Genomic DNA, 27,757 nt, shown 5'->3' on the forward strand with positions numbered 1-27,757 from the left:
GGCGGGTCCTCGGCTCGTGCGTGCGGTCTTCCAATGCTACGCACGCCCCGCCGTGGGCTGGGTTTGCGCGACACGCTCGGCTGAAGCGCGGTCGGGCGGCGGTGCGAGCGCGTCGGGCGGCTGGCGCTCTCCAGAGCTCTTGCCAGCTGAAAGCTGTGGGGATCACGGTTCAGGGGGACGGCGCCAGCCAGGGTGAAATCGAACAGGGCGTAATTAGAGAAGGGAGTGATTTTGGAAAAGGAGGAGGACGCACCTGGGAACATGTTGATGAAGATTCTCAGTCACCCAGGTGGAATTATCCGGAGGTTGAGTCATGGCAACTGGACTTCTTTTGGTTTGATACGTTTCGCTGCTTGTCCAAGCAGCTTCTTCAGTCCAGAAAGCTGGTTAGGAGGGACCCCATAAATGTCTTCCAGGGTGGCTGCGTTTCTCACTGGCATGATGGGCTCGTTGAAGGGACAATAGAAGAGTGATTAGTAGATTCTTTGGGATGTGAATGTCTTGCTCCTAATCCCTCACTCATCCCCGAGTGGATCGTTAAGCGCTGCCTCCCTGGTGAACTTGTGAAGTGGTCTTAATCTTCCTGGGGATTGATGACAGAGCAGCAGGAAAAGTGGGAGACAAGTTTTGTCTGAGGCCTCCACCTCTATTGAGGGGAGGATTTTCCACTTTGGCATAAATGGATACCTTCACTCCTTTCTCAAACCACCTATCTTCTCTGTCCAAAATGTGACCTGGGAATCGCTTCCAGTCTTTCCAGCAATTGTTGGCTGGCGAATAGAAAGGATGTGATATCCCCCCGGGATGGAGATCTGGGCACGGAGGTTACGTAAGCAGAGCCAAGTCGCACCAAACCTTATACTTCTCTGAACACTGGAAGCTAGCCAGCCTGGGATAAGGAGTACAGAGAGAAGAGGAGGCAATTCTGCCTGCCTGTCCCCGGGATCTCTGCATGTTCTGTGCCTGCCTTCATCAGTCTCCTGAACTACTGGACTGCGCTTCAGCAGCCCGTCGGCATCGGGGTAACCGGGCAGTCAGCGGTGCTTAGAAACCCAGGGGATGGGTCTGGTGGTCTTTTCTGCCACTTTTATCTTTTTTTCCAAAACTGATGCCTCCCCCTCCCCCCATGCGTGAATTTATATATTACTCCCATTAGACGCACAAATCGGCTGGGGAGCGGGTCTCCAAAAGATTTCTTTGAGGCAGAACCTTGGAATGCGCCTGCGCATTCTCGCCTTCTTCGCCGCCCTTAAGAAAGGTGGTGCCCGCTGAAACCGCCCGTAAAGGCTGTCAGCAACTGACTTGATGACGCGTAAGAGATGCGCCGCCGGATGAGGCGAGCGCGGGGGCACGGCTTTGGTCGGGAGAACTTCTGGAGCGGTAAGTCGCCGGGCCCGCCTTTACTCCCCGCAGGTGCCTCAGCCTGCCGTCCTCGGGCCACGGGAGAGAGTCTCCGTAGGGGGCTTCTCAAGAGTGGAGGCGGTCTGGCCGAAAACGGTCGCCAGCGCTTATCCGCCCCACTCCCCGTCCCCGTCACGTCAGGACGTAAAGTTAGCGTGTCCGTTGAGCGCTGCTTGGGCCCGCAGGGTTGAGTCGCTTTGCCGCTTGAAGTGGAACCGCGGGAAGGGGCGCATTGCTTTCTATCCCCCCTCCCCTTTTTCCTCTACCAGTGCGGTTCACCAACCGTGAAAAGTCAACGCCATTGGTGCTCCTGTAACTCCTCAGCTTGCTGTTGTGTGTTAACACAGACCGATCCTGGGAATGTTTGTCTGGAAGCGGCACATGCTCTGCTCAATAGGGCTGATTTGCAGGGAAGTGGGCACGCGCGCTTGTGAAAGAAAATCCCTTGTCCAGGCTGCAGTGGTAGGCTTAGTTCTGCATCTTTTTGAACACGGGGAGACCAAAGAGATGTAGAGTAGTTAAGAATACGTCTCTGAAACTCATTCGGTGCAATTTGAATTGATCTTCAGCTCTCTTGAGATGGTTAAAGGACTCTTGCCAACACGGATCTGTGGCACGTGTTCTTAAGAATGGAATAGTTTTGCAATTTTAGACTTTGCACTTATGGTCGACCCCATATTTAGGTGGCAATGTATGTAATTCTGTTTATTCAAAACATGGTGAGACAGCCTCGCTGCGTGTGTTAAGTGGAGCCCTGGAATCTTGTTCCAAAATGCTTCCCCAATGGTACCAGTGGCCATGAATCAGTTTTCAGTGGATCTATACTAGTTCAAGTACTTGATTTAAATGGATCAACCAACAAAAGAACTCAGGTAATGTTTTTATATTGTTATTCTAAACTTATTAATAGGTAAAGGGCATTTGAAGTTCAATGTATCAGACAAATCTGTTTGATGCCTTTGAGAGCCCCCACTTTGCAATTTCCCCCTAAATGCTGTTCAAAAGGTGTAGTGGCATTTATAGGCACCATATCCCCCACTTAAGCTTATATTCAAGCTAGGATCTGCCTGTTGTGGTTGCCTATTTGTATTGGGGAAGAGAGGAAATCTTACACCAAAAAAGGATTTATTGATTGAGAATTCACCTCCCCCCTCCCTCACATGATAGTTCCTCACATTTAAGTCTGAAATAGCTATATTAAGGCCTTCTACTCTCTCATATAAGTGGTATCAAAAGAAAAAAAAGCAGGAACCTTGTGGTTGGGCCCACTTCTGTTGTGATCCCTTATCCACTTCAGCTATCCTCTTTCACATTAGATATGGTTGTAACATTCCTATAATATTTTAGAACCCACTGCAAGAATTGATCAAAATGTAGAGGATTCCATGGAAAATGGCAGAAGGGGTGAGTTATCATCAGTGAGCTTAGTCATGCTCTGATGAAACTGAGAATAACAGAATAATAATTTTATATATTATTTTAAATGTAGCAGAACTGTAGACTTAATTGTAATAGTGGCAGTTTAATATTTGTTCTGACTTTGTGTCTGATAGGAACTGAAGAAATAAATGAGATTTCTTAATCCCATTTAAACTACTGATGCATTAATTTAAATATTAATGCCAATACATACATTCTTCCAAATATAGATAAAATGTAACCATATGCAACAACTCTTTTTAAATTTCATCCCCCATTGTTCAGCACTCTGCATGTAAATTCTATGGTTGATGTGGCTTATAGACACAAAACCATACATAAACCACAAAACAGGAAATAAATTCCTTTGAATTTAGAATATTTTGCTGGTTGTCACACTTCCTTGTACCATATCTGTCCTGATTACAACTTTTGCAGCTAGAAATAGTTATGGAAAAAGAATCTTTTAATGCTGATTCATTTATGGGCTTTAGCTAGATAGTTTTAGGCTATTGAATGAGCATTAAATTTGATATTCCATTTTCACTACTGCACTGTTAAATCACAATTCTTAAAAAAATTGATATTCCATTTTCACTACTGCACTGTTAAATCACAATTCTTAAAAAAATGGCTCCTCCTACTAGTGGGAGTGACTACTAGTGCAACTTGGCTTCTCCCATTAGTGGGGGTGGCTAACAAATTACAAAACCTCCTGTGATTTATTTAGTGTTTGCAAGTAGAGAAGTCTTGTGTTACCTTTGTGACAAACCAGAATTGATAACCATGGTTTGTTCTTGATTAATTTATGACTTGTTTTATGGGGGGGAAAGAGACAAGGATCCTCTTTTCCATGTTGTGCTAAATATGCCATGAAAGGAGATTTCAGAGGTTCTTTAACAGCTCCTGCTAGAAGGAATACCACAGAGAGACTGTCATGGTAAAAGTGATGAGCAGATGCAGCCATTTAATTGAACTCCATACAATAATCCAAAGCCCTGGTTAATCATTTTTTGTTTATTAAAATGTTATTAGAATCATAGAGTTGGATGGGTCCACATAGGCCATTGATCAACTCCTGATTTGTGCAGGAATTCAAATTTAATCATCTCCAATCATTGGTTATTTAGGCTCATCTTAAAACACATTTGGTGAAAGGGAGCCAACAGCTTCTCTGAGCAGTCAGTTTCCCTGCTGAACTGTTCTTACTATTAGGAAGTTTTTGTAAGAGTCAAAATCTGTCTTCCTGTAAATTAAGTCTATTATTCTGGGTATAGTACTCTGGGCTGTAGGTCTTGACTTTCTTCTCTGTGATATACTTTCAGGTTTTCGAAAAGCAGTATCACATTCTTTTGTAGTCCTCTCATGGCTCCTTCAATCTCTCTATTCTAGTCAGTCTGAATCATTATTTAAGTGTGCTATCCAGTATGGGTCACAAAACTCAAAGCGGAGTCTGCCTCCTGCAGAATAAAGTAGAACACTTACTTCCCTTGGTTTGGAAACTACATTTCTGTAAATGCAGCCTCAATATTCATTTGCCTTTTTGTAGCTATATTTATTTATTCTTATTTCTGGACTGTAACAATCTGGGGGTAATTCAGCATTTTCAAAAAATAAATCCTTCAGACCAGCAGTGGTTCATTGTGTTCTGGGAGTGGTCTAACCTCAAAACAGGCATTTTTAGTCCAGAACACTGTGTCTTGAAACAGTTATTGCTAAGAATATTTTGATGTTTTGCTTTACTCAGCATTTGTATTAAGTTCTTATCCATTACATGGAACAAGCAAGCATTAACCTATGAGCCAGTGTTTCTCAATTTTTTTGTAATTGAGAATTACTCAGTTAAATAAACTCTCCTTATATTTTTGTCTTTACGAGCATGTAAGTTCATATTTGGGAATAAATAATTATAGTTGCATGTACAGTGGGGCAAAAAAGTATTTAGTCAGCCACCAATTGTGCAATTTTGAATTGAATCTTTAAAATTTCCCTTAAAGACGTAGTTACAGGTCTGTGAGAGCCAGACATCTTGCTTGTTTGTAGGTGACCAAATACTTATTTTCCACCACGATTTGCAAATAAATTCTTTAAAAATCAGACAATGTGATTTTCTGGATTTTTTCCCCCATTTTTGTCTCTCATAGTTGAGGTATACCTATGATGAAAATTACAGGCCTCTCTCATCTTTTTAAGTGGGAGAACTTGCGCAATTGGTGGCTGACCAAATACTTTTTTGCCCCACTGTGTATGTATATTTTCCCATTTCCTTCGTTTTTAAAGGCCTTTTTAAACTAAATTTGGTACCAAAAATTTAATCCAAAATTAAACATTTATATACTGTTTCAATTATTTTATGACATTATAAGACTTTCTGGTCAAGTATGTTCTTTAGTAAAATGTTGGGATACTAAGGGTCAAGGGATGAGTAGGTTTCTATTCCAGTGAAGCCCTGTTTTTGATATTCATTATCCTATTTCCTATTTGCACCTTTCTTTTGGGGTTGCTTTTGCAAAACCACAGTACCACCTAACTCAGCACATGTGGACTCATTGTCAGGAACTGTGCTTGATACCTTTTTATTGTTATCCGTTTTCCAAATGTTAATACAAGTGGTAATGTGAGTACTATCTCTTGTATGCTTCACTAAACCGATTTTTAGCCACTGATCCATTTTTGCAAGCCAATGACTGGTGCTGAACATGGGGAAGTGGGAGCTGAGGTGATGAACACACTCTGGTTTGGCCAGCTGACTTGCAGTGAACAAGGAGGCAAGGGGTTGAGGCAGTGAGCAGGCTGCCGCTAGTGAATGCAGGGAGGCTGCAGCAGACCACCTCTGTAGAACATGGTTGGAGAATCATTGCTATTAAGTAGTTGGCACCAAGTAAAAACTGTAACAATGTTTTGTTTTACCATAGTTTGGCTATGCTTGCCTCATCTGACCAAGGTTTTCTTTTTTTAAAGAAGATTTTTGTCTTACATAAATATTTTGACTTTGCTTGTTCACTACTGTATCCTTTAGAATGTGAAAGTTTCTCCTCCTAAAATAAAGCGTAACTGTCCTGGTTTTTCTGAGCAACTTTCTAGCTAAATGTATGCAAAGGAAACAGGCATATGCAGTGATACAAATGAAAGAGCTGGACAAGATTTTTTCTGTCTAGAAATTTTCTTCAAAAGAAGGCAGCTGACAGTCATGTGAAATAAAAGAATAGGACAAAACCAGTTTAAATTCAAGTATGTTTTATTTCACTCATAATTTCTGCCTTTTTCTTTGGAAACAATCTTGTAACAGTTATTAGAAACTTACTTCATCTTTTTTTCAGGCTAGTTTGGTTGGTTCTGAGCTTCTTAACAGTTACAATGGAATATAAAAGTAACAAGCTGATTTGCTGTTGCTTGTTATGCTTCCAAAATGTAACTATAAATTATTCCTTAATTCAGAGTATTACTGAGGCAGGAAGAAGAAACTAAATGTTAAATCTTTTTTCTATGTGTATAGTTCCCTTTGTTTTCAAAGTTGAGTAAATTGGGTAATAGTAATCTCTTTTTTTGCCTACTCTGAAAAAAAAAACCCACTACCAGCAGGTGGCTCCCCTCATGCACTTTTTGCTATAATTTTAAATGTAATATTAGACTAATCAATTGTTTATTTAAGTGAAAGCTTCAAAGACAGATTTATCACTCCAAATTTTTTTAATTGACATTTTGTGATAGCTATTTATGTGACTAACTTCTGAATCCCATGCCTGTGATGCTGGAGACAGCAAACTTGATAACATTGTTTGGTCTATGAAAAATAGTTTGAGGATAGCTATGCAACACAGCAGTAATATACGTTATGAATTTTACTTGAACATATTCATGTGAGACTTTTTCTCTCTTTCAGGTCTGGAATCTTTACAGTATTTTATATACTTGATGTTTCCCCAAATATGTCAATACAGACTGCAAAGCTAGTTGTTGGGATGCTTTAAGGAAAGCTACTTTCATAAGCCAGATGTTGTGAAGCTTCATTTCTGGATTTAGTTTCTGGAAGTAGTCATTTGACTGGACACCTGATTGCTACAATGGATCAAAACAACAGTTTACCACCCTACGCTCAGGGCTTAGCATCCCCACAGGTAAAGATATATAAACGATGAACTTATTGAATAACAAAACTTTCAGAATGTTTTTTAGAGACTTGCAGTGTTGGATGTGTTGCGGACTCCACAAATGCTTCACCTTACTTTGATATCTCCTTGCCTTGAATTTTAAAACAACCTTGTATATAACCTCTTTGTACCTCAATATTTGATTAGTTGCTACTTATAATGCCAGCTTCTCCACAGATCAGGACAAGTTTTTGCTAATTCCTATCTCTATCTTTTCAGTGACTTAAGTGATGGATATTAAAGAAAACAGTAACAGTTGCTTATTTTTGTACAGCTTTCCACTCTTGAGACTCCTAGTATGGACACAACAATGATTGCATGACAGACTTTTTTCAGGTTTATCTGCCTGAGTTATACATATGGATATATTTCTTGGTTTGCCCCTCCATATTAAGGAGTTACTTTTGAGTTTAACCTTCTTGTTGGAACCAGAACTAAAAGCATTGGAGATATTTTCCCCTCCTTTATTCTTTTTAGATGTGGTTAGGTGAACCATTAAGAATAGCCATCTACCTAAAATATTTTCTTTTTTCTATGTCTTTGATTTGTCGTCTTAGAGTGGAAAAGAGAGTGGTTTATTTTTCTAATTACAGAAAATAAATTAGAGTTATTTAATAAGTAATTTCAGTAATTTAAAATCCTGTTCCCTTCCCCCCTTCCCCCCCATTTGTCCACACATTAACTAAGCCAAAAGCAGCACATGTAGCTTTCACAGTTCAATTTTTTAAATAGTAATTTTATTAAAGATTACAATTACAATAGTAATAACTAATACAAACTAAAAAAAAGAATAAAAAGAAAAAACAGAAGGTGCAGAAAAGAAAGAAAAAAGAGAAAAAATAGAGAAATAGAAAAGAAAGAAAAAGAAGAATATAGTAAAGAAAAAGAAGAGAAATATATAAAGAAGTGACTTTCCCCTTCATCACAAGTATGATTTTAGTAACTTATCACCTTCTCTTAAAATACAACAAATGATCTCTTCTTCCCATATCCTTATCTATAAACAAATCCATAAAGCCTTGGCATTTTAGTCCTGATGTCAGCAAAAGTCCATTGAGGGTTACCAGAGATAACAAGATATCTATTTTAACCTTGATCAAATAAACAATGCTATATTCCTTCCTTTTACTTCTAACAGTCTTGATCTTTATTCCCTTCAAATAATGTCATAGAACTTCATTTCTTTTCATTTTTTCTTTGTCCCTTCTCATGAAGTTCTTCAAAACTTTAACAAACCTCTTTTGTAAATCCAATATAGGAAAATTATTCAGGTCACTCTCTTGGTTTATTATTTGTATATCCCTTTTAATTATTAAGACATCAGCCAGTTTCTTTTGTATGTCCAGTGTAACATCTTTTTCATATTATATCATTCATATCATTTCATATCATTCTTGTAGCCTATCATTTTTAAATCCACTTTCAAATCAGTCCCGTCAGATAGAATTTGTTCCTCTTCCATAATATCTTTTAAACACAGTCTATCTATTTATTTATTTTTATTTATATTTCAAATTTAGATACCGCCCATCTCACAAAAAGTGACTCTGGGCGGTATCTAAATTTGAAATATAAATAAATAAAAATAAATAGATAGACTGTGTTTAAAAGATGTTATGTCTATAGAGGCAGACACTATTAAAATTAACTTCTGGGTCCTTTGTTCAAAAATATCCTTCAATATGCCTAACGTTAAAATATTTTGCTTCATTCTGTAATTATAAATCATTTATTCTTCTTTAATTGTAATCTTTAGTTCCCTCTAGTGTCCAATTTTTGAAGTCTTAAGTTTTTTCTAAAAAAAATCAAAACAAAAGCATTTTCCCATAGGAAGGATTCTTTATAATTGATTCCAAAATCTTGTTTCAAATTTATCTGGACCTTTCGTCCATCTGTAACTTTCTAAAATCAAAGTTTTAATGACCCTTTTGCTGTTTATTCAAAAAAAAAAACTTGTAGTTAAAACTTCTTTCGCTAAGGATTGAAGGAAACTAACCTGGTGCTGTAAAACATGTGAATCCAAAGATTCTTAATAGCTGAAAAACTGTTAACAAGCAATTTCCACAAGTGATTAGAAAGGAAGTATGCAAACTTAGTGTCCTTTCAAAGGCACTGACCGTGGCTTGAGTAAGATGGCTATTTCCTCATCTCCCAGAGCTCTAAATCTGCCAGAGGCCGCTGTCTTGCAGTACCCTCGCAAGGAGCAGCTGTCTGAAGTACTTGTGGGTGATCTCAAGTCCTCTCCTTGTCTGGAGAGGAATTATTGAAGAGCTGGTGTACTCGCTGGATCTTCATTCCACCATAGGCATCAACTCCGCTTTTTGTGGAGCCATCTTAAGCCCATCATTTCTTCTCTGAAAGTCCCTTTCACAGTTCAATTTTTGTGGTTCCTAGAACACCTCTAAATTGTGCCACTTAAATGTTTTCAGTAGCACAATGAATTATTGAACTAAAAATCTTGTGCATAAATTCCAAATGAACAGTGTAATGTGAATGTCTTATTTTCATTTAACAGGGTAGGTGTTCTTGCTAGCTTCAACTTTGGAAATATTGATTTAAGACATTGCAGGATTAGTTAAGGCATATTTGGTAAAATCAAATTTTGATTGTATGTTTTAACATTGAAAATTCGATTCTGATACTTATAAATGTGAATTATTCATACAACAGGATCCAAAAGTAAAATATGGTGGCAAAAGCAGCTTGGTGAATATTCATCTTGGCTATATTTTGCTTTGGACAAAATCTTCTGCATGGTTATTCGGAAGCAGATTTCTGTGCAATTGGACTTACTTTCAGGATAAATGTGCATTGAATTGCAGTTTTGATATCCAGAATGTAACAGCAGTTCTTTAAACAACTCCACGCATTCCTGATCTTGTGTATGATAGTTCCTGTATGTTGTAGACTAACTTTTAAAAATTATATTCGTTTTGTAGAGTGCAATGACTCCAGGTATCCCTATTTTTAGTCCCATGATGCCCTATGGCACTGGGCTCACACCCCAACCTGCTCAGAGTACCAACAGTTTATCTATCCTGGAAGAACAACAGAGGCAACAGCAGCAACAAGCAGCAGCACAGCAGTCCACTTCACAGCCAACACAAGGAGCATCTGGCCAAACCCCACAGCTCTTCCACTCACAGACTCTTACAACTGCTCCTTTACCCGGAACCACACCTCTCTACACCTCTCCAATGACGCCCATGACCCCAATAACACCTGCCACCCCTGCTTCTGAAAGCTCTGGGATTGTACCGCAGCTGCAGTAAGTGCAGATTCTACTCTGCTCCCAAATGCTATCCTTTAGTGATGGTACTTTTTAAGAGTGAATGTTGTATTGAATTTTTTTTTTTTTTTTTAAAAGACCAAGGTGGTCAACCTGCACTCTGAGTTCGTGCTGCCAAATGGCTGTATTTCAGCAGCATGTGTTGCTGTGTTGAATGCTTGGAGAAAAAAGTCTGTGAAAATGGATGCCTTACAGGCATTTATTCAGAGTGCCAAATGCATTAAATTGGATTTAAAAATACTTTCTTTCAGTTGTTTAAAATTTCCTCGGTGTCTCTGGGTTTCTTTAGTTTAGTTTTCTACCAGTATTGTAGTTTGTAACTAGTGCACTCATAGTTACTGTTGTAATCAATATTTGTAAGACGGCTTTATTTGAAGCTTTTAAGCTTACCTAATATATATCTAAATTGTCTCTAGGAATATTGTGTCTACAGTAAACCTTGGTTGCAAACTTGACCTAAAAACCATTGCTCTTCGTGCTCGAAATGCTGAATACAATCCCAAGGTAAGGGATAATGGAGAGGTAACAATTACTCTTCCATTAGTCAGTGATGATTATTTGCTACTTATGCTTCGATTAGGCCATGTGGCTTCAATTATCACAAAGGAGATTTCTGAATATGCTTTGCAAATATAGCCAAGAAAAAGGTCTTTGGAGATCTTTGGAGCTGCAATAGTAGCCTTAAAGACCAATTCCGCTATGCACTCATGTTGTGTCAAATCATTTTATGCTAAAAACTTTGCAAACCTTATTCTGAAATGTGAAATAAGTTATTTCAACATTTTGGAAGTATTTTGGACTTGGAACAGTTCTATTTTGTTTGCAAAAGACTGTTTTTGAGCCCCAAAGTGCTCAAAGCTTCCCATTTATATTGGAATTTCACAAGGGTTCGTGCTTGTGGTTCAAATTGAAAGGTTTTGTACACTGCTACAAAACTCCAGTCAGTTCAAGGCTTGCTGTGCAAGCATGTAAGCATTTACTGGGATACATGGTAGCTTTGATAAAATAAAACAAAAGGTGAAACTTGGCAGAAGTACTAGGTCCCATATTTACTCAGCCATAAAGAATGGTTTATAAAGCTGGCTGGGTTCATACCTCATGCTAAGTCAAAACCAAGCAACTCATATTGTGACTTTCATTTCCTTGATAGCAATGGTAGGATGAAGATCTTGTTAACCTCTCTGTAAAAGAAGGGATAGGAACAAGGGCAAAGCTTTGCAATTTAAAAAAAAACTTTAAAGTTCTACAAAGTAGTGAAGCATTGCATGAAAACAAGAAGCAATTCCATTCTTGATGTTTACTACTTAAGCATTCATAAAGCAATCTCTTCTAGAATCAATTTGAGGAAAAAGCACTTTCTGTTCTACTTGTATTTAATTTAGACATGACCCTCAAACCAAACTTACTCCAACGTTTTGACTACCAAAGAAGTTTGAGAAATGTGTTTTCCATGAACAGATGAAAATAACTATTATATTACATTAGATTTTATTTGTAAATATAGTTTTTTCCAGATTTTTTTTAAAGTAATTGAAGAATGGAGATGATTAATGCAACTTCAATATTATTAGCTGTACATTAGGTTTTTTGTCATAATAGCATTTGTTCTTTGTGTTTCAGCGTTTTGCTGCTGTAATTATGAGAATAAGAGAGCCACGTACAACAGCCCTCATATTCAGCTCTGGAAAAATGGTGTGTACAGGAGCTAAAAGGTATGCAAGCGCAAACAATTATCTGTACCCATTTAGCTTATTAGCATTTGGCCTTACAGACATAGTCATTTGACAAGAGTAATAAAGGCCAACTAATAGGTATGTACGTTACACTACTGTATGTATATCATTTAGTATTTCCTTGATGAAATACAATGCATCCTATACTTTTTCAGTGAGGAGCAATCCAGGCTGGCTGCAAGAAAGTATGCTAGAGTTGTACAGAAGTTGGGCTTTCCCGCAAAATTCTTGGATTTTAAAATTCAAAATATGGTGGGCAGTTGTGATGTAAAATTCCCTATCAGACTTGAGGGATTGGTTCTTACACATCAACAGTTTAGCAGGTAGGTAAAAAGTTTTGTTATCTTAAATAATGCATACTGAAAATATTTTTATTTTTGTGTTTCTCAGTTTTATTTAAAATGTAACATAGTTGTTTTGGGTCATTTATGTACTTCTGTGCATGCAAAAGAGATGCAGCCATGGGCAATTCTAATATATCTGTCAAGTATAGCTGATTTCAGACTATTTTAAATCTGTAAAGTTCTATAACATTCTGTGCTTGATTCTCCAATACTGAAATAGAAAAAGACTTTTGGTTTAAACAGAAAAATGGTATCTGTTTATTGTTAATAAGTATTGGTGTAATTTAAATCCTTAGAGTAATAATGGAAAGCAGATAAGGCACACTGCTAATTGAGCAGCTCTAGAAATGAAATTTGCATTTCACACTAAGCCCAGCATCTTTAAAAAGTTCTTGGCCTTACATAGAGTGTAGAATTGGATATGGTTCTATAATTCTTATGTGTAATCTTGTATATTTGGTCTGAAACCTTTGAGTATACACCCACTTGAGGAATTAGCACTAATAATGAAAAGTACAGATAGGCTGGGGCCCTGGAGTACATAAGACATGTCTTAGTATCATCTCAGCTTAATCAACCTGTGGCAAAGAAGAAACAATGATTTCTATTTCTAAGCAAATACCTTAATCAATCTATATTAGCTTTCCGTTTAACTTACTTTGAACTTTTCTTTCAGTTACGAGCCAGAGTTGTTTCCTGGTTTAATATACAGAATGATCAAACCAAGAATTGTACTGCTTATATTTGTTTCTGGAAAGGTAGTTTTAACTGGTAAGCCATATTTCAAATTACTGCACTGATTGTAGCAAACTGAAAGGTACCAAAGAAAAATTTCAAATGGGTAACGACTTAACAAATCCAAATATATTAATTTGTTGGCTTGTGCCTTTCTTGTGCTTTATACTATACTGTTTGGGTGCACTCTTTATTATTTTTATTTGTAGTGTTAATGTGTCACAGCAATTAATTCTGTTAATGTATCTTTAAAGACCACTCAGATACTACAGTTGGTACAAAATGCAGCCCCCTCATGTGCTAACTGGTGCTGGATGCCATGAATATATTATTCTTATGCTGCAGGCCCAGCCTTGGTTGCCTGTAAATTTCCAAGTGCAATTTAGAATGCAAGCTTTGTCTGATGGTCTTGTATGGCTTGGTGCTACAGAACCCGTGGGGCTGCCTCTTTCAACAGAATCTGTTTGTTGGTAGCTTCCCACTACCATGAAATTGAGAAGGAAGTGCTTCTCTATTATGGCTCCTGTTTTGTGGAATAGACTTCCACCGTAGGTCAGATTTGCCCCAACTCTGTGGGCCTTCTGGAAGCAGGTTAAAAGAGAGCTCTTCCAGAGGGCTTTTTGACTAGTGCCATAGAATTGTTCATATATTTCTCCAGTTTTAAACTAATGTTAAGTATTGTTTTATCATCAGGTAGTGATGAGGACATGAGTTATTGTCACAAGGTCCTCCTGCTTCAGATAGGACTGCAGCTGGTGCATCAGCTGAGCAAAAGCTCTATGAATTCAGTTCACAGGCTTGAATTATGAGCAATTTCCACATATACAGTCTGTTACCACATCTTAAGAAAAACAGACAACTAAAGACATTGGTAGCCACAGAATCTCTGTAGTATGTATGTACATAGTGGTTAAATATATTCGTATTTCTTTCTAGGTGCAAAAGTCAGAGGTGAAATTTATGAAGCATTTGAAAATATTTATCCTATTTTAAAAGGATTCAGAAAAACAACGTAACAGTTCCATGTGCTTATTCATGAAGCTGGAGCACATTTTAAAAGGTATTGATTATGGCACAGCGGTAAAACACACATCAGGACTTGGAATATCTTCCCAGATAGTGCCTGTTTCCGTTTTTCACGGGAAGGGGATATATCATTGTGTGTTTCGTCTGCACTGAGTCACTGTGCATTGCTTCACCATGTTCTCATTGGAGAAATAACTGAGCTTATTTATATTTCTGGCTCTTAAAATGGATAATTTTTAAAATCTGAAAAGCTTATGCTGGCAAGTTGGCTAAACTGTATTACCCAACATTTAAAACCTTGGGGTTATTTACAGTATTCTTTCAACCGTGGATTTTATAACCAGAAACTTTAATTTTATGCTTTTAGACCTACTTCCACATTCCCTATATTTCCAGTGTTCAGCAGGACAGAAACTTTGCTAGCGAAGACAGATGGCTGTATATATTTCTCATTTTGTGAAGCAATTCTAAATGTATAATTAACAGTTTATGAAACTTGACTAAATAATTTGATAGTAAAACTTGTGATCAATCTTTGCTTTTGCTGTTTTAATGTGCTAACTGCATGCGTATAGCTTAAACATCTTGATTTTTATAAGATTTTTCTTAACAATCCAGTATTAAAGTAATGTTTTGCCATTTAAGTTATTTCTGTGTTGTTTCTTAGTAGTGACTTAGCCTGAGGTCCTTACCTCCAAGAGGACTTAGAGCTATAGGATTTTTTCCTTCCAATATTAAAGGGGGAAGAATATGTTAATGATAGAAAAAGCTTCGGAGATCCATTCCTTCCACTATCCAAAAAAAAAGAAAATGAAGCAGGCCAGGTGCTGTACTTGGAGGGGACATGAATTCTGTATATCCAAAGCCCTCATGTCAACCTACCCTACCTGCACTACTTTATTTCTGTTGGTTTGGGGCAGGGGGGGATTTATGCACATTTAAGTGCCAGAGACAAAAACATTTCTTCCTCACCCCTCCCCTATTAGCAACTAGGTGAATTTCAGCAGATCAGATAGAATGTTCTCCTCAGATATCTATTCTTCCTTTGAAGTCCCTTACAATGTTCAGTTCATGTAGTAAAGGAAGAGGTTTGAGCCATTCAGTACCAAAATAGACAAGAATTTTATTACACTTCCACAATTGGGTGATCTCCATCTTACAATTTTAGTGTGCATTGAGCTACAATTTCAGTAAACTATAAGGAATGTCAGAGCACAGCCAATAAAAGGATAGGAGGTACTATATTCAGAAATATACCTGGAAGTGTTTCTTTTAAAATTTTATTGAATTACATTGTAAACTACCATTGAAATTTAAACCTCAAAAGCAAAGCTTCCTATCCATTTGTACTTCAAAACTCATCCCATAGGTTTATTTCCACTGTACTGACAACTAGACATTATTTATTTTGTGACTTGCCAGCTACAAGCCAACCAATTTCCTAATGAAAACAACCTTGTCCAACACAATGTATGTGAAGATTCTAGATTCTGAGTGAATGCCCTGTCAGATATGAATGGCATATGCCAGCCAACATACTGAAGAGTATTGTTAAAAAAATCATGCTTTGTTTGCCTTTTTACTAACCTATGTATGTTTCAGAGATGCTAATCCTTCTATTTCCATTTCTCATCAAAGGAATTAAAGGATCAGTACCTGGATGGGATAATCCCACTCTAATATTCCATAGTTAATCTATGAATTCCATATTTCTAATTTCCTTCCACACCTGGTTTTACCAGAGCTTTCCTGGTTTCTTAAATCTTATTTCAAAATAATTAGTTTTCCTTTGAAGCAGACTATATTACCATTACTTACATTCCACTTCAGGATACAAATCATTCTAAGGCAGCATCCAGAATGAAGAGCACAGTAAACAGTAAGTGCTGAGGATCTTCCCCACAAAGCAACTGATGGTCATGGTTATGGGATAGGAAGAGACAGCTCACCTGGAGCAAATTCTGAAAGGATCTTTGCCTGCCTTGCCTCTCTTCTGGGATCCTTCACCAAGGGTGGCAGTGGGAATGGTCTCAGGAATGGATGGAGGAAAGCAGACAAGGGAAATCAGAGTTCATTTATCACTTCTTTATTATAGTGAATCACAGTCTATTATGAGTTTGAGAATGGTGAGCATCGTTGTCAGTTTGAATATAAAGGGTGAGAAAAAAATGATGCAGAAGAAAATTATCTTACTGTTTAAGTTCCACAGAAATTAAACAGAATTGGAAATGTCCTGCTTCCAGATGAACTCTTCAGCATAGTGGTTGCCTAGATTACAATTCTCAGCACATGTGTAGATAGCCAGTATTCCCCAGTCAATGCTTTCTCCAAGACTGTCAACGTTTAAGTGAGCTAGAAGCTGTGGCATAACCTTAAACATACAAAATATTTTAAGTGAACTTTTAAAACAAAATGATCAAATCACTTTAATCTATAACCTGCAAACTAAGTGATTAAATCGTATTACCAATGTCCAAGAGAAAAGTAGGCAGAGAGAGAAAGTGTGTTAAAATTCAGCTCTACTGCCCTTTTATGTGCACTTTTGCCATATGACCATACCTGGAATTCAAATACTCTTTTACTACCACACTGACAGTGGGGAATATCTGTGTCCTGAGGAATATTTATCCCTGAAATCCAGATGGGCCCTTCTCCATTTCTGCAGTATCTGATAACCTGAAATTCAAGAAGAATCATGGAGTTGAAAATAAAATTATGCAGACTTTGTAGGAGCATATATCATATGAAATAAGAGAAATGTCTTCTAGTTTCTGAATGGACAGGATTAAAGAACCTTTTAGCAAATGCCCATTTCTATGTACCATGTAATTACATACTAAAGATGCAGGATTTTATGAAGTATGCTTCCACTACAGTGAGAAGGGTAGCACAGCACTAAAGAGCCTTTATGCTCATATCTTATCTGTGATTCTCCCATCCATATCCCATCATTTTTCTAAACTGAAAAGTCCTAAACATTGCAACTTAGTTCTTCAACCTACCATTCCAACAAATTTAGGCCCAAACTTCCAGATTTGGATTTAAAAAGAAAAGTTGACTAAAACTCTCTGCCCACTGTTTCAAATGTGGTTGCAGGACAGTTTGGTAGAAAGGCATTGAGACAGTTTTGGTTCCTTTCAAAATGAATCTGTTTGCAAGTATGGTGATCTTGTGGCCTTCCAGATGTTACTGAGCTATTAACATCCAGCAGCTAAGGTAGTATAGTCTCTAATGACTGATGCTGAGATGTATAGTTCAGCAACATCTAGAAGGTCATAGTTCATCAATCCTGATGTAGCTTGGAATTAGTTTTCACAGCTGCCATTTGGTTAATATTTTTATTCAGCCATCCACCAAAATTCCTGGACCTTTTTCCTGGAAGGTCACTGCCAGCTCAGACCTCATCATTGTATATATAGCATATGCATTGGAAGAGACCTTACATGTTATTTAGTTCAACCCTCTGCCCAGCCCAAGAATCCATTCAACATTTCCAGCAAACAGCCATTCAGCCCATTTTAGAACCTCAAACAAGGGGATGTCCACCATTATTCCAGGTTTGAAGCTCCTTTTCATTTCAACCTTTTGGTCTACCCTCTCCTGCACATAACAGCCTGTGAGATATTTGTGACTATTAACATCTCTACCTTCTGTCTTTTGGCAAATTAAATACGCCCAGCTCCTTTAACTGTTTCTCATGAAGCTTGGTATCCAGATCATCTTGGTGGCTCTCCTCTAAACCTGTTCTAGTTTCTAAGCCATTGTAAAGGGTTAATAAGTGCATCACCATCTTGCATTCTATCTTTCCGTGTGCATGGCTTAACAGCCGAAGATGAAACTTGTATCACATGAACCTGGACCATCTGCTATTATCTATCTGCAAAAACCATACTTTGAAACCAAAGCTTTTGGGTTTTAAATTCCAATTTCTGCAAATGGAAATGACAGCCAGTCCAAGTTTGCATGATTCATATGACTTCCTTCCCTGGTGAAAGAGTCACAACACAATTGAAGGATGAGGCACAGTATGCACACATTTGTTAACTTTTTACATTGACTTAGCATGTTGTGAATATAGCCTTTGTCTTTTAGTATTTCTGTGCAGAACATTACTAATGGCTCTTTCCTAATCTGGCCCTTAATTCCCAGCATTCAACTCTTCCACTCAGGTTTCATTTAATCTGTTACCTGTCCCCATCTCACATCTAAACACTTCAGTAGCACAAAGTAGGAAAGGAATTTGAAGTGACAAAATTCTGGGCTAGATTATTCATATACCATTCCCATAGTAATAACCCAGTGTAAAGCATTAATGGACATGAAACATGCATTTAAAACACCTGTTCTGGTTCCAAAGATATTCTTTCCTTGAACATTTGAAAAATTCTATCTTCTTGAGTTTCATGTTTTGCCATTGTCTCCAAGGACAACTCTTCTAAGAATTCAGAAGCTTCATCTGGAAAAAAAAGTATCGTGTTTAAATTGTAACACTGCATTTTTGTAAAAAGGTTTTATTGGTTTAGTCTGTCAGGGATGAGTCAGTATTTATGAAATTTGAATTAAAGAAAATTCCTATCAACAAAGAGCAGTACTGTGTTCATCTTAGAAGCCTGCAAAAAAAAAAGGGGGGGGGAGGCAGGGAATGAGATTTGCACTGTGCAGGGCAAGAGTGCAAATTGATGTTACAAGCCTATGTGACACAAGAGTTTCCTCTTTTTACCTGAACGGGGGTAGGAGAATTTGGTGGTGCCCTTTTAAACCACTGCTAAATCCATTTTAGGGCTTCTGTTACAGTGGTGTGTATTTTCCATGTCAAAATGGGGGGAAACTGAGCCAGATGTTTTTAGCAATTACACTCCAATAGTTACATGTCTGATTCTCAGGCTAACCCTTGCTTTAAAGCAAATTCTAACTAAAAAAGCTTACAATTTTGAAAAAGAGCTCTGTCATTTGGAAGCCGAAGTGCAAATCTATACATTCTTTAAGGCAAGATATATTTCAATTTAAAATAAATGTTAATTTAAAAACAGCCTTCAAATATGGACATTCATTCACACTACTTACCTAGATTACCCGTAGTCGCTGCTTCCTCATTTTTGTCTAAATCCTCCTGCTCTGTATAACTGACAGCAGCAGAATCTAATTCCTCGTGCTCTCTTACAATTTCATACTCGGGGAACAGAAATTCATGATCCGGAATTACAATATTCATATCTTCTACAAAACAAGAAGCCAGTATCTTCATTTACTTTCTCCTAGATTTTATCATTATACATTTGACAGAGAGAGGGAAAGAGAGACAGGAACTTTCCAGAGACCTCCACCCCCTGGTTCTTCTCTACTTACAGTGATATTTACTATATACCATGGTTTTAGCTTAACAAACTGTACATATACAGCCTTAAACAGACAATTTCAAATGGAGCTTTTTACAGTATCTTATCTATTCACTCCCTCTCTCAGCTGCTTTTTGCACTTCTATTTCTGGGCTCACTTCAATCCCAGGGAGGTGAATGAGAAGAGGGTAAAATAACATGATTCTGAGATTCCAGCATCTTTGTCAAGCTGTCTTTGCTGGCATCTGATCTGTTCTCCAAAAATGACAGTCCTTTCCACCAAATAGTTTGCTTATCAGATCTCTCTGAGTCCTGCTTATTCCTGCTAAATCTCCTCCTCCCTGACGTATACAGTATTGCCAGTCTACACCATGCTCAACAATATCCTCCTCCTCTACTCAATGTTTCTGCCCTTTAGAGTTAGGAGGCAGATGTTTTAATTAAGCCTGAAGCTTCTTGGTGTCTATGGGGAAAAAAATCCTTTAACCTTGAGACCACTGCATCCCACATCCGTCAGGGCAACTCATCCTGACACAGATATGCCTTAATATATAGACATTTTAGGGGCTGTGAAGCAAACCTTAGAATTACTAACAAATGTGGACTAGATTCAGAACTGTACTAGCCACAAGGTGGTTTATTTGGGTTGGACATAGTGGTATTATGACCCTTGTAGCTTATAAATGATGATTTATGCCCGAGCATATGTGAGCCAAGTCCAGTATGGAGCACTAAAAAAAGCCCCACAGTACACATATTTAATTGAACAATGGATTTATGTTTTAAAGAATGAAGATTCTTCCAAAAAGCTTCAAAGCAAACCACCGTTTTGGCTAAGGCTCCAAAATGGATAACCAAAATGCATAATTGGAACAGCAGCAAATAGGATCTTGTGACATCGCAGGGCCAACTAGAGTTGACAATGCTTACTGCAGCATTTTTCCTTTTTTAAAAAATAAACACATTAAACAAGTTTATATTTATAAAACTAGTAGCTAAGTCATTAGCTAGGCATATAGACAATTAGAGATGTTCATTTTATTATTTTCCTTTAGAAATCTTTTTTTTAAAAAACAAAACAAACACATGCTTATTCTAAGTAAAATACTAAAGAGGGCACTAGAAGGACACTGGTATTTAAAATTATTAATCCATTGCCAATTCTTTAGAAATAGTAACACTGAAAGTAAAGTCTCTCAGAATCAGAATGCTAATGAACGAAACCAAAATGCTATACATTTTCCAACATACATTCTTGTATTTATTCTATATTATTATTCTGGTGCACTCTTACAATCCAAAAGTATTTCTCATTACCTACCAGACTGTAAGCACGATACCTTATGTCCTGCTTTCCAATCTCTAATCTGATGGTCTTTGCTACAATAATGAGCTTTATGACATTTGGAACATGCTTTGGGTCCCAAGCAACCACAGACTCTGCAAAGCATAGCTCCACATTTTAGCTGCAGGTTCACAGAAGGTAACTCTTCCAGAGGTGGTTCCTCAGGTGGTGGATTATAAGAGTAAGTGTCATTCTTTCTTGGAAGCTGATTCCTAAAAACTTGAATCAGAAAAAAATATATGAACTCTCTCAGAGAATAGGCATGACATACTTCTCTTATGTAATTCTAGTTTAATCTCTGCCCACACTGTGCCAAAACAATACACTGCAGTGCCATGGGGTTAACCCTTATGCATTATAAGCCCATTTAATTCTTGAAGGCCCTCTAGAGAAAATGTTGCCAAGAGTGCAGTACAATAGAATATGCAGCATATACAGGGAATGTAAAAAAAGTAGTTTTGCCCCTCTAAACATAATAGTATATTTATTTCATTCACTTCCTTGCTACGTTTCTACACAGTGCTTCATGTTGCCCTGAAACTTTTCCCTGTCTCCTATCTGTCACTGGTCAAAGCCAGAAGAATCTTTGGTGGAGCCTTCTGGTAAGGGCATGCAGAAGGGGAGGTTTCTAGCAGGGCAGGTCAAACCTTGGGGTGAGGCAGCTGGCAGAGGGAAGCTGTGCATCCTTTGTGGGGCTGGCCAAAACTCTTGGTCAGCAATCCAGAGGAGGCAAGAGGTGGGTCCTCCACTGCTTATCAAAGCCTGGCCAAGCTGCAAGACCAGTTGCAGAACATGTGATCTTATTGCTTTATGCAGGAGTTTCTAGGCAGCGCTTCACTCAAAGCGCTCCTTTGAAACTGCATAGCCCTGTCAGCTCTTTTTTTGCCCTTTCAGATGTTCAATTTTGATATATATCCAAGACATACTGTACTTTCATACAATTATTGAAAAGATTTATGCATTTGTATTTACCGTGTATTTATATTACAAGGCAACATCAATCTCATGGGTGCTGAGCTTTTAATGCCACAAACTGTGTCCCACTCCAGACAATTCACTTCCAGAAAGGCACACAGAGCAGCATGGTCTGGGAGAAAAATCAATGATCCAGAGTGTTTTGGGTGGATCTCTACAATGGTGGTAAACATTTGCAAACGAATCCCCAAAGTGATCATGATAATCCACTGTTGCACCTGAGGAGCTGCAGTATCCTCCTTCAACATGCTCGTATTGATCTAAGTCAATAGTCTGTATTTCAGGAGAAAGCTGTATTTTTATTAGGAAAAGGCTATTGTTGGGTGGTAGCAATGCTCTGCATATAAAAGGTTCAGGGTTCAACCTCTGAGCACAGCACGCGGGATTCCCCACCTTAATAAGATGCCAAACTGAAAACTGGTTTACCAAAAACAAAACAAAACAGTCCTGTGGCATTCTAAAGCCTAACTAATTTGATTTTATTACCACCTATCGCAAGCGACTCCCGCAGGCGCACGGCTGCTTCCTTCCCAGGAGGCAGTGCGTTGCACGCTCACTAGGATGTAAGTGTAGGAAGCGTTATTTCCAAGTGAACGTGCTGAAGATGCTTCGGCTGCCCCCTCCCCCGCGCCCCGCCTGCGCGGGGAACGTTCGGGCTGCGCCGTAACCATCGGGCAAACGCGCAGAGCAGCTGCGCGCCCGACTCTTTCCCGGGCGGGAAAGGGCCTCTTCGGAAAGGGCTGATCCCCACCCACGCGCAGCGCCCCCTCACCTCTCAGGCTGCCCGGGGCTGGGCCGGCGGGGCGGTAGCAAGAAGGCCGGCGGCAGCCGAAGAGGAAGAGGGTCCTGTGGAAGGCCTCAGGCCGCTCTTGCGCCGGCGCGTAGAGCTGCAGGAGGAACGCACACGGCTGCCCGCACACGCCGCACCGCAGCTCGGACGGCCCCGGCAAGCCGGCCTCGCCCAGCCAAGCCGGCCTCCCGCCGACCTTGCAGGGGAACTGGTCACTGCGCAACCGCCAAGGGGCCGCTTCTTCCACGAAGCCCAGCTCGACCTGCGGCGAGCACATTTTCTTTTTTAGCGATCGGCAGCCGCCCCCGGAAGCCGTCAGCAGCCCAGCAAGTCCGCGGCGAGAGGAGTGAGCGCCTCTGGCGGGGCGGCGGGTTCTCTATCCCGTCCAGGTTCCGCTGCACTTCGCGGTCGGCTTCCAGTTCAGCGTAGAGCGGTGTTTCTCAACCTTAGCCACTTTAAGGCGTCTGGACTTCAATTCCCAGAATTCCCTAGCCACCATGGCTGGCTGGGGAATTCTGGGAGTTGAAGTCCAGACGTCTTAAAGTGGCTAAGGTTGAGAAACACCAGCATAAAGGAAGGCTCCGCTCTATATTAGAGCGTTTTCCAGATCAAAGCTGAAGGGTCCCATAGATGAGGTTTGTGAATTCCACAATCAGTCCGATACAAGGACTTTTGTGCTCTTATGCTACCTCTCCAACTCAGGTAGCACTGCAGATTTTGCAGGGGGAAGGAAGACGTCCTCCTCACAACGGGAGCAGAGCGATCTTCCGTTCAGGCCGAGTGGATTCTTGCGGTCGCTGTATCTTGAGGCAGAGCTTTCGTGATCATCCTAAAACCGTGTAATTTAATCAGTGTGAATTCTTTTGCACTTTTTATTTTGCAGTTCTCCATTTATATCCAATGTATATCTTTTTAAAACAAAGAACTTCGTGGGAGGGAGCAGACTCCTTCAAAAAGTTTTTTTTCAAATTCCCAAGTACAGGTGTTGTCCTCACATCTGTAGGTATGGGAAATACGGATAGTACAGTAGTGAGCAGCCATTCATTTTATTTCCCTTTTGAATAGATCAGTATTGTCCAAACTTGGCCACTTTAAGATGAGTGGACTTCAACTCCCAGAATTCCCTAGCCAGCATGGCTGGCTGGGGAATTCTGGGAGTTGAAGTCCACTCATCTTAAAGTGGCCAAGTTTGGACAACACTGGAATAGATGGTAAAAGATTATTTTATTTCCCTTTTGAATAGAGAGAGAGTAAAAAATGTTTATTTTATTTCCCTTTTGAATAGAGTGAGAGTACGAGAATATTTACTGTTCCACATGAGCAGCCACTCAGGGGCCTGGCTGGCCTTTTTTGCATTCTCCCCCTTATCAGCTGGAGAGCAAAGTACTGACAGCTGCAGGTGTGCCCTGCCTCACCCGGTTTTCAACATTTCAAGGACGATTCTATGTCACCTTTAATTCTACGTCAACTTTAAATTGTTTATAAAGACTGGAGTGAGAATTGGGGAATTGAAACAGCATGGCATGGAGTACTTTTGGGTTTATATTTCTTCATAAAGGACCTGGAGTGTGCTACTTTTTTACAATATTTAGAATTCTATTTACTATTTCTATTTCTAAGGCTTATAAGGAACCCCAGTCAACGTGACTCTGAGCAGCATCCACTTCCCCAAATTTGTAACTTGAGTTAAAAACAGACAATATACCATTATTTACACAATCAGAATCAAAACTACAACTATATAATAGAGCCATACATAAACTGAGAATCTAAACTTTCAGAACCAAAAAGTAACTCATTGTACAGAATAACACTTGGAAGATAGCATATTCTACCTACCTTACACTTCTCCTGTATTTATATTTGCACAGGGGAAACTTTGTTCTGGTAATACTATAGGCAGAACCACAAGATTTGCAGTTCCAAAAATAGCATGCAGTTCCAAAACCTGTTTTTATTTTTGTCTCCAAGTCAGTCTTAACTCCTGGCAATTGCATGGACAAGGCCATTTCCAGGTAGCATTTTCAGAGGGTGGTTTGCCATTGCCTTCTTCTTAAGGCTGACAGATCATCTAAGGTCACCCAGCTGGTTTTCATCTCATAGGCAGGATTAGAACTCAGGTTTCCCCCTCATAATCCAGCACTTTACCACTAGATCAAACTGGTTCTCAAGACTATTACTGAAGAACAAAATTAAAGTAATACAAAAATATGTATTTTGTTATCTGATTATGTATAATTTAGGGATTTTTTTTAGTTTGATTTTTTAACTAAATTAATGTGGATCTCTATATTTTTAATTGTTTTTGAGGTTTGATTTTAATTGTGAGCCACCCAGAGTCACTCTCTGGGGGAGATGGGTGGCATATAAATTTAATAAATTAATATTTTTTTAAAAAAAATAAGCTGTTCAACCATGTAAAAATAAAGTGAGCTCCAGACCCTGGCCAAGTATATCCATTTTTTCCCCTTCCCACCGTATCAGACATTTTTCATAGACTCCATTGTCTACAGAATGCCCACTGTTTCCAAGATGAAAGAAGAGAACTGTTGTTCTGTGGCAGACCTCTGTTTTGCATGGAGAAAGTCCCATGGTGTAGGGCAGTGTTTCTCAACCTTGGCAGTTTTCAGATGTGTGGACTTCTGAATTCTGAGAGTTAAAGTCCACGCATCTGAAAGCTGCCAAGGTTGAGAAACACTGGTGTACAGAGTAAGAAAGATGACCTTGCTGGAAACCTGCAGGGACTGTTACCTGGGCTAAAACATTTTTTACGTCCAGAACTATGAGATAACATGCAGAAGTGGCTCAGGCAGACGCCTAATTCACTGGGGTATAAGGAGGAGGAGGAGGTAAGGCACAATCAGACTTGCAAGATCTGTTATTATAGCCAATCTCAAGAAAAGTAGTTTTAGATTACCTGTGGAGTTGATTTCTTGGTCTGGCCTGCCTAGTGAGGCTGACATATGTTCAATCCCTGACCTGTCCAAATTCTGTTCTGTAACACTAGAAAGCTGCTGCCAATCAGCACAAATGTTACTGAAACTACATGGGCTCAATATTAGGCAGCTTCCCATACTTCTATTTTAAAACATGATAAAGCATATGAAATTGTCTAATATACGAAGAAGCTGGTTCTGTCAAACACACCCAAGATTATGATGACGCCAAGCATCAAAGTGCATACACAGAGAGATTCACCACCGCAGCAGCAGCAGCAACAGCAGCAGGCATTGCACACTCACATGACAAGGTGGCCTGTGTTACAACTCTGTTTCCACCTCCTACTCTGAATGTGCACAAGAGGATTTAAAAGTTACAGAAGGCATGATGATTCTGAGCAGAAATCAGTCAAAACGGGAGGACAGCTCCGAGTGATCCGACCTACCATTGTGATGGGTTCCATTTTCAAAACCTAACAGCAAGGAAAGAAAAAAAAAGGCACTGCACATTTAAGTCTGTGGGCAACAACTGAGAACAGCAAGCAGCACACACATTCTTCCTATGTTAGTTTTTAATATTCCAAGAGTTGCAAATATGTTTTTTTTTTAAATCAGTTACATCATTAACATTTTGTGACAATTAATGTCCATGAAACAGAGCAATTTCTTCATAAATATAATGGCAACCAATAATATTTTTCTTTAAATATTGCTTTCAATGTTATAACCTTAGTTTCTTGGTTACATTTTTTTCACAACCACAAAATAACCATATTAAAACAATCATTTTGTTATCATGACAAACATTTCAGATATTACCTTACTATTCGCTCAAATATTAATATCTGGGTGAAAGAGAAAGCGGTATTTGCTGAAGGGAACTTGAATGTACAAAGCATTAATGCTGATAAAGTTCTTCAAGTGGTGGTGTAAACAGTTTGACCCTTGGAATTCTTCCCCACCACTGTGTAGCAAAAACATGTCAAGGTGGGAAGTGTATTTTGTAGTCTTCAGTAACATTGTCCCCACTGTGTGCTTCATTTCCAGCTGGGCTGCACCGTTAACAGTGTACGTAAGACGAGCCATTCTAGCCTTCTCCAATTAAAGCCTTGCAGCCACTGCTTTCCTTACAGGTATCCTAGATTCTAAAAAAAGAAGGAATGCGGTGCACAAACAGTTCTGAGACAGAGAAGCGGAAACGGTTGCCAAACGCTTTCCAAAACTCTTACAGAAATACTGTGTATTGTTCAGTGCGCATCTGAGACAGAAATGTCAGAAGTGGTCATATTTTAAGTACCCATAAAAGTCACTGGTTCCTATAGTGTGAGAAATTAAGGGAGCCACAAATAATCATGAATAGATGAACTTTTGTTTAGCAGAATGTATTCTCTTTATGCTTTTCTTTAAAAGAGTTAATTATGCTTCTGTTAATTATGGTAGAACAATTAGTAACATCCATTGAAGCCTTAATGGAGCTCCACTTCCATAAGGTTGCAACTGATAGAAACAGGTGGGTTTAATATTGTACTTTGAAAATCATAAAAAATACTAAATTATAATACATTCTGCTTCCTGTTTTGAAAAACATAAGAGCCATACATACATAAGATCCCTTACTGTATAGGATCAAACATATGTAGCATCAAATAATAATTCAGGATGAACAGAGTATCATAGGAAGCTAACCATTGGTTCATCAGCTTAGTACCTTGCCTGCACTGATAGGAAGTGGATTTCCAAGATTTTATTTGGATTCTTTCCAGCTATGACAAGCTTACAATTTTAAAAAATGCATCCATAGCATGGAAATCCACTATAGCTGGATACAGACCAACAGCTCCTCCAGAATATCTGGAACTCTTGATTCCTGCTAAGATCACTAGCATGTGTAGATCCAGGCCCACTATCAATTCTATGAATTGTTTAGCTGCTTCATCGTAGAAGTCAAGTACTGTTAGGAAAATGGAATCATCTATTCAGGCAAATTTCGGATTGCTATAAGTAGTCAATGTTGCCAGAGAGCAAGTTTAGCCCACACAATCTTCTCTCTCAAGGAGGAGGCTAGCCTTCAGAAAGCTATGCTGTCTTCAGAAACCCCTTGGAAAGACAGCGCAACTTTCCAAAAACAGTGTAGCTTTCTGAAGACTCAGGGAGCCACGTGTAGGAAGCATTTGCCAGAGAAGCTGGAGCGCCTGGGGTAGCATGGCAGCTGCGGGTTCGAAAAGGAAACAGCAAAGGCAGTGAGGTGTTTCTGCTTCAGCCACAGTGGCTGGG

The 27,757-nt window shown here is 39.0% G+C and overlaps 3 protein-coding genes across 7 annotated transcripts in view; 1 reads left to right on the plus strand and 2 right to left on the minus strand.

The window, feature by feature from the left end:
- The first annotated feature begins 130 nt into the window (after positions 1 to 130).
- Positions 131 to 15,572, plus strand: TBP (TATA-box binding protein). 2 transcript variants are annotated; one of them, XM_007439485.4, is made up of 8 exons: positions 131 to 1,380; positions 6,704 to 6,938; positions 9,911 to 10,239; positions 10,677 to 10,764; positions 11,881 to 11,972; positions 12,149 to 12,316; positions 13,014 to 13,108; positions 14,009 to 15,572. In XM_007439485.4, exons 2-8 carry the CDS (start codon positions 6,885 to 6,887, stop codon positions 14,086 to 14,088), a joined length of 906 nt encoding a protein of 301 aa, XP_007439547.1. In that variant the 5' UTR covers positions 131 to 1,380; positions 6,704 to 6,884; the 3' UTR covers positions 14,089 to 15,572. The 2 variants fall into 2 exon arrangements, with proteins under 2 accessions (XP_007439547.1, XP_087999417.1); XM_088143291.1 differs by lacking the exon at positions 131 to 1,380 and adding an exon at positions 1,418 to 2,273.
- A 596-nt stretch (positions 15,573 to 16,168) lies between these two features.
- Positions 16,169 to 22,861, minus strand: PDCD2 (programmed cell death 2). Its single transcript, XM_007439487.4, has 6 exons — positions 22,527 to 22,861; positions 20,756 to 20,998; positions 19,163 to 19,315; positions 18,439 to 18,554; positions 16,658 to 16,774; positions 16,169 to 16,469 (listed from the first exon to the last, which is right to left on the minus strand). The coding sequence occupies exons 1-6, from the start codon at positions 22,819 to 22,821 to the stop codon at positions 16,311 to 16,313; spliced, it is 1,083 nt and encodes a 360-aa protein (XP_007439549.2). The 5' UTR covers positions 22,822 to 22,861; the 3' UTR covers positions 16,169 to 16,310.
- Positions 22,862 to 26,043: 3,182 nt separating this feature from the next.
- GNPAT (glyceronephosphate O-acyltransferase) overlaps positions 26,044 to 27,757 on the minus strand; it is a 37,309-nt gene continuing 35,595 nt past the window's right edge. For all 4 annotated transcript variants that reach the window (XM_088143305.1, XM_088143307.1, XM_088143311.1 and 1 more), the window contains one exon: positions 26,044 to 26,628. In XM_088143305.1, coding sequence (XP_087999431.1) covers positions 26,585 to 26,628 — 44 coding nt within the window. In that variant the 3' untranslated portion in view covers positions 26,044 to 26,584. The remainder of the gene's footprint in view (positions 26,629 to 27,757) is intronic.

The sequence above is a fragment of the Python bivittatus genome, unplaced genomic scaffold (assembly GCF_059951505.1).
Source record: "Python bivittatus isolate LINGU-HERP-01145 unplaced genomic scaffold, Pbiv_v1 ctg000020_np1212, whole genome shotgun sequence".
In the NCBI taxonomy this organism is placed as follows: Eukaryota; Metazoa; Chordata; class Lepidosauria; order Squamata; family Pythonidae; genus Python; species Python bivittatus.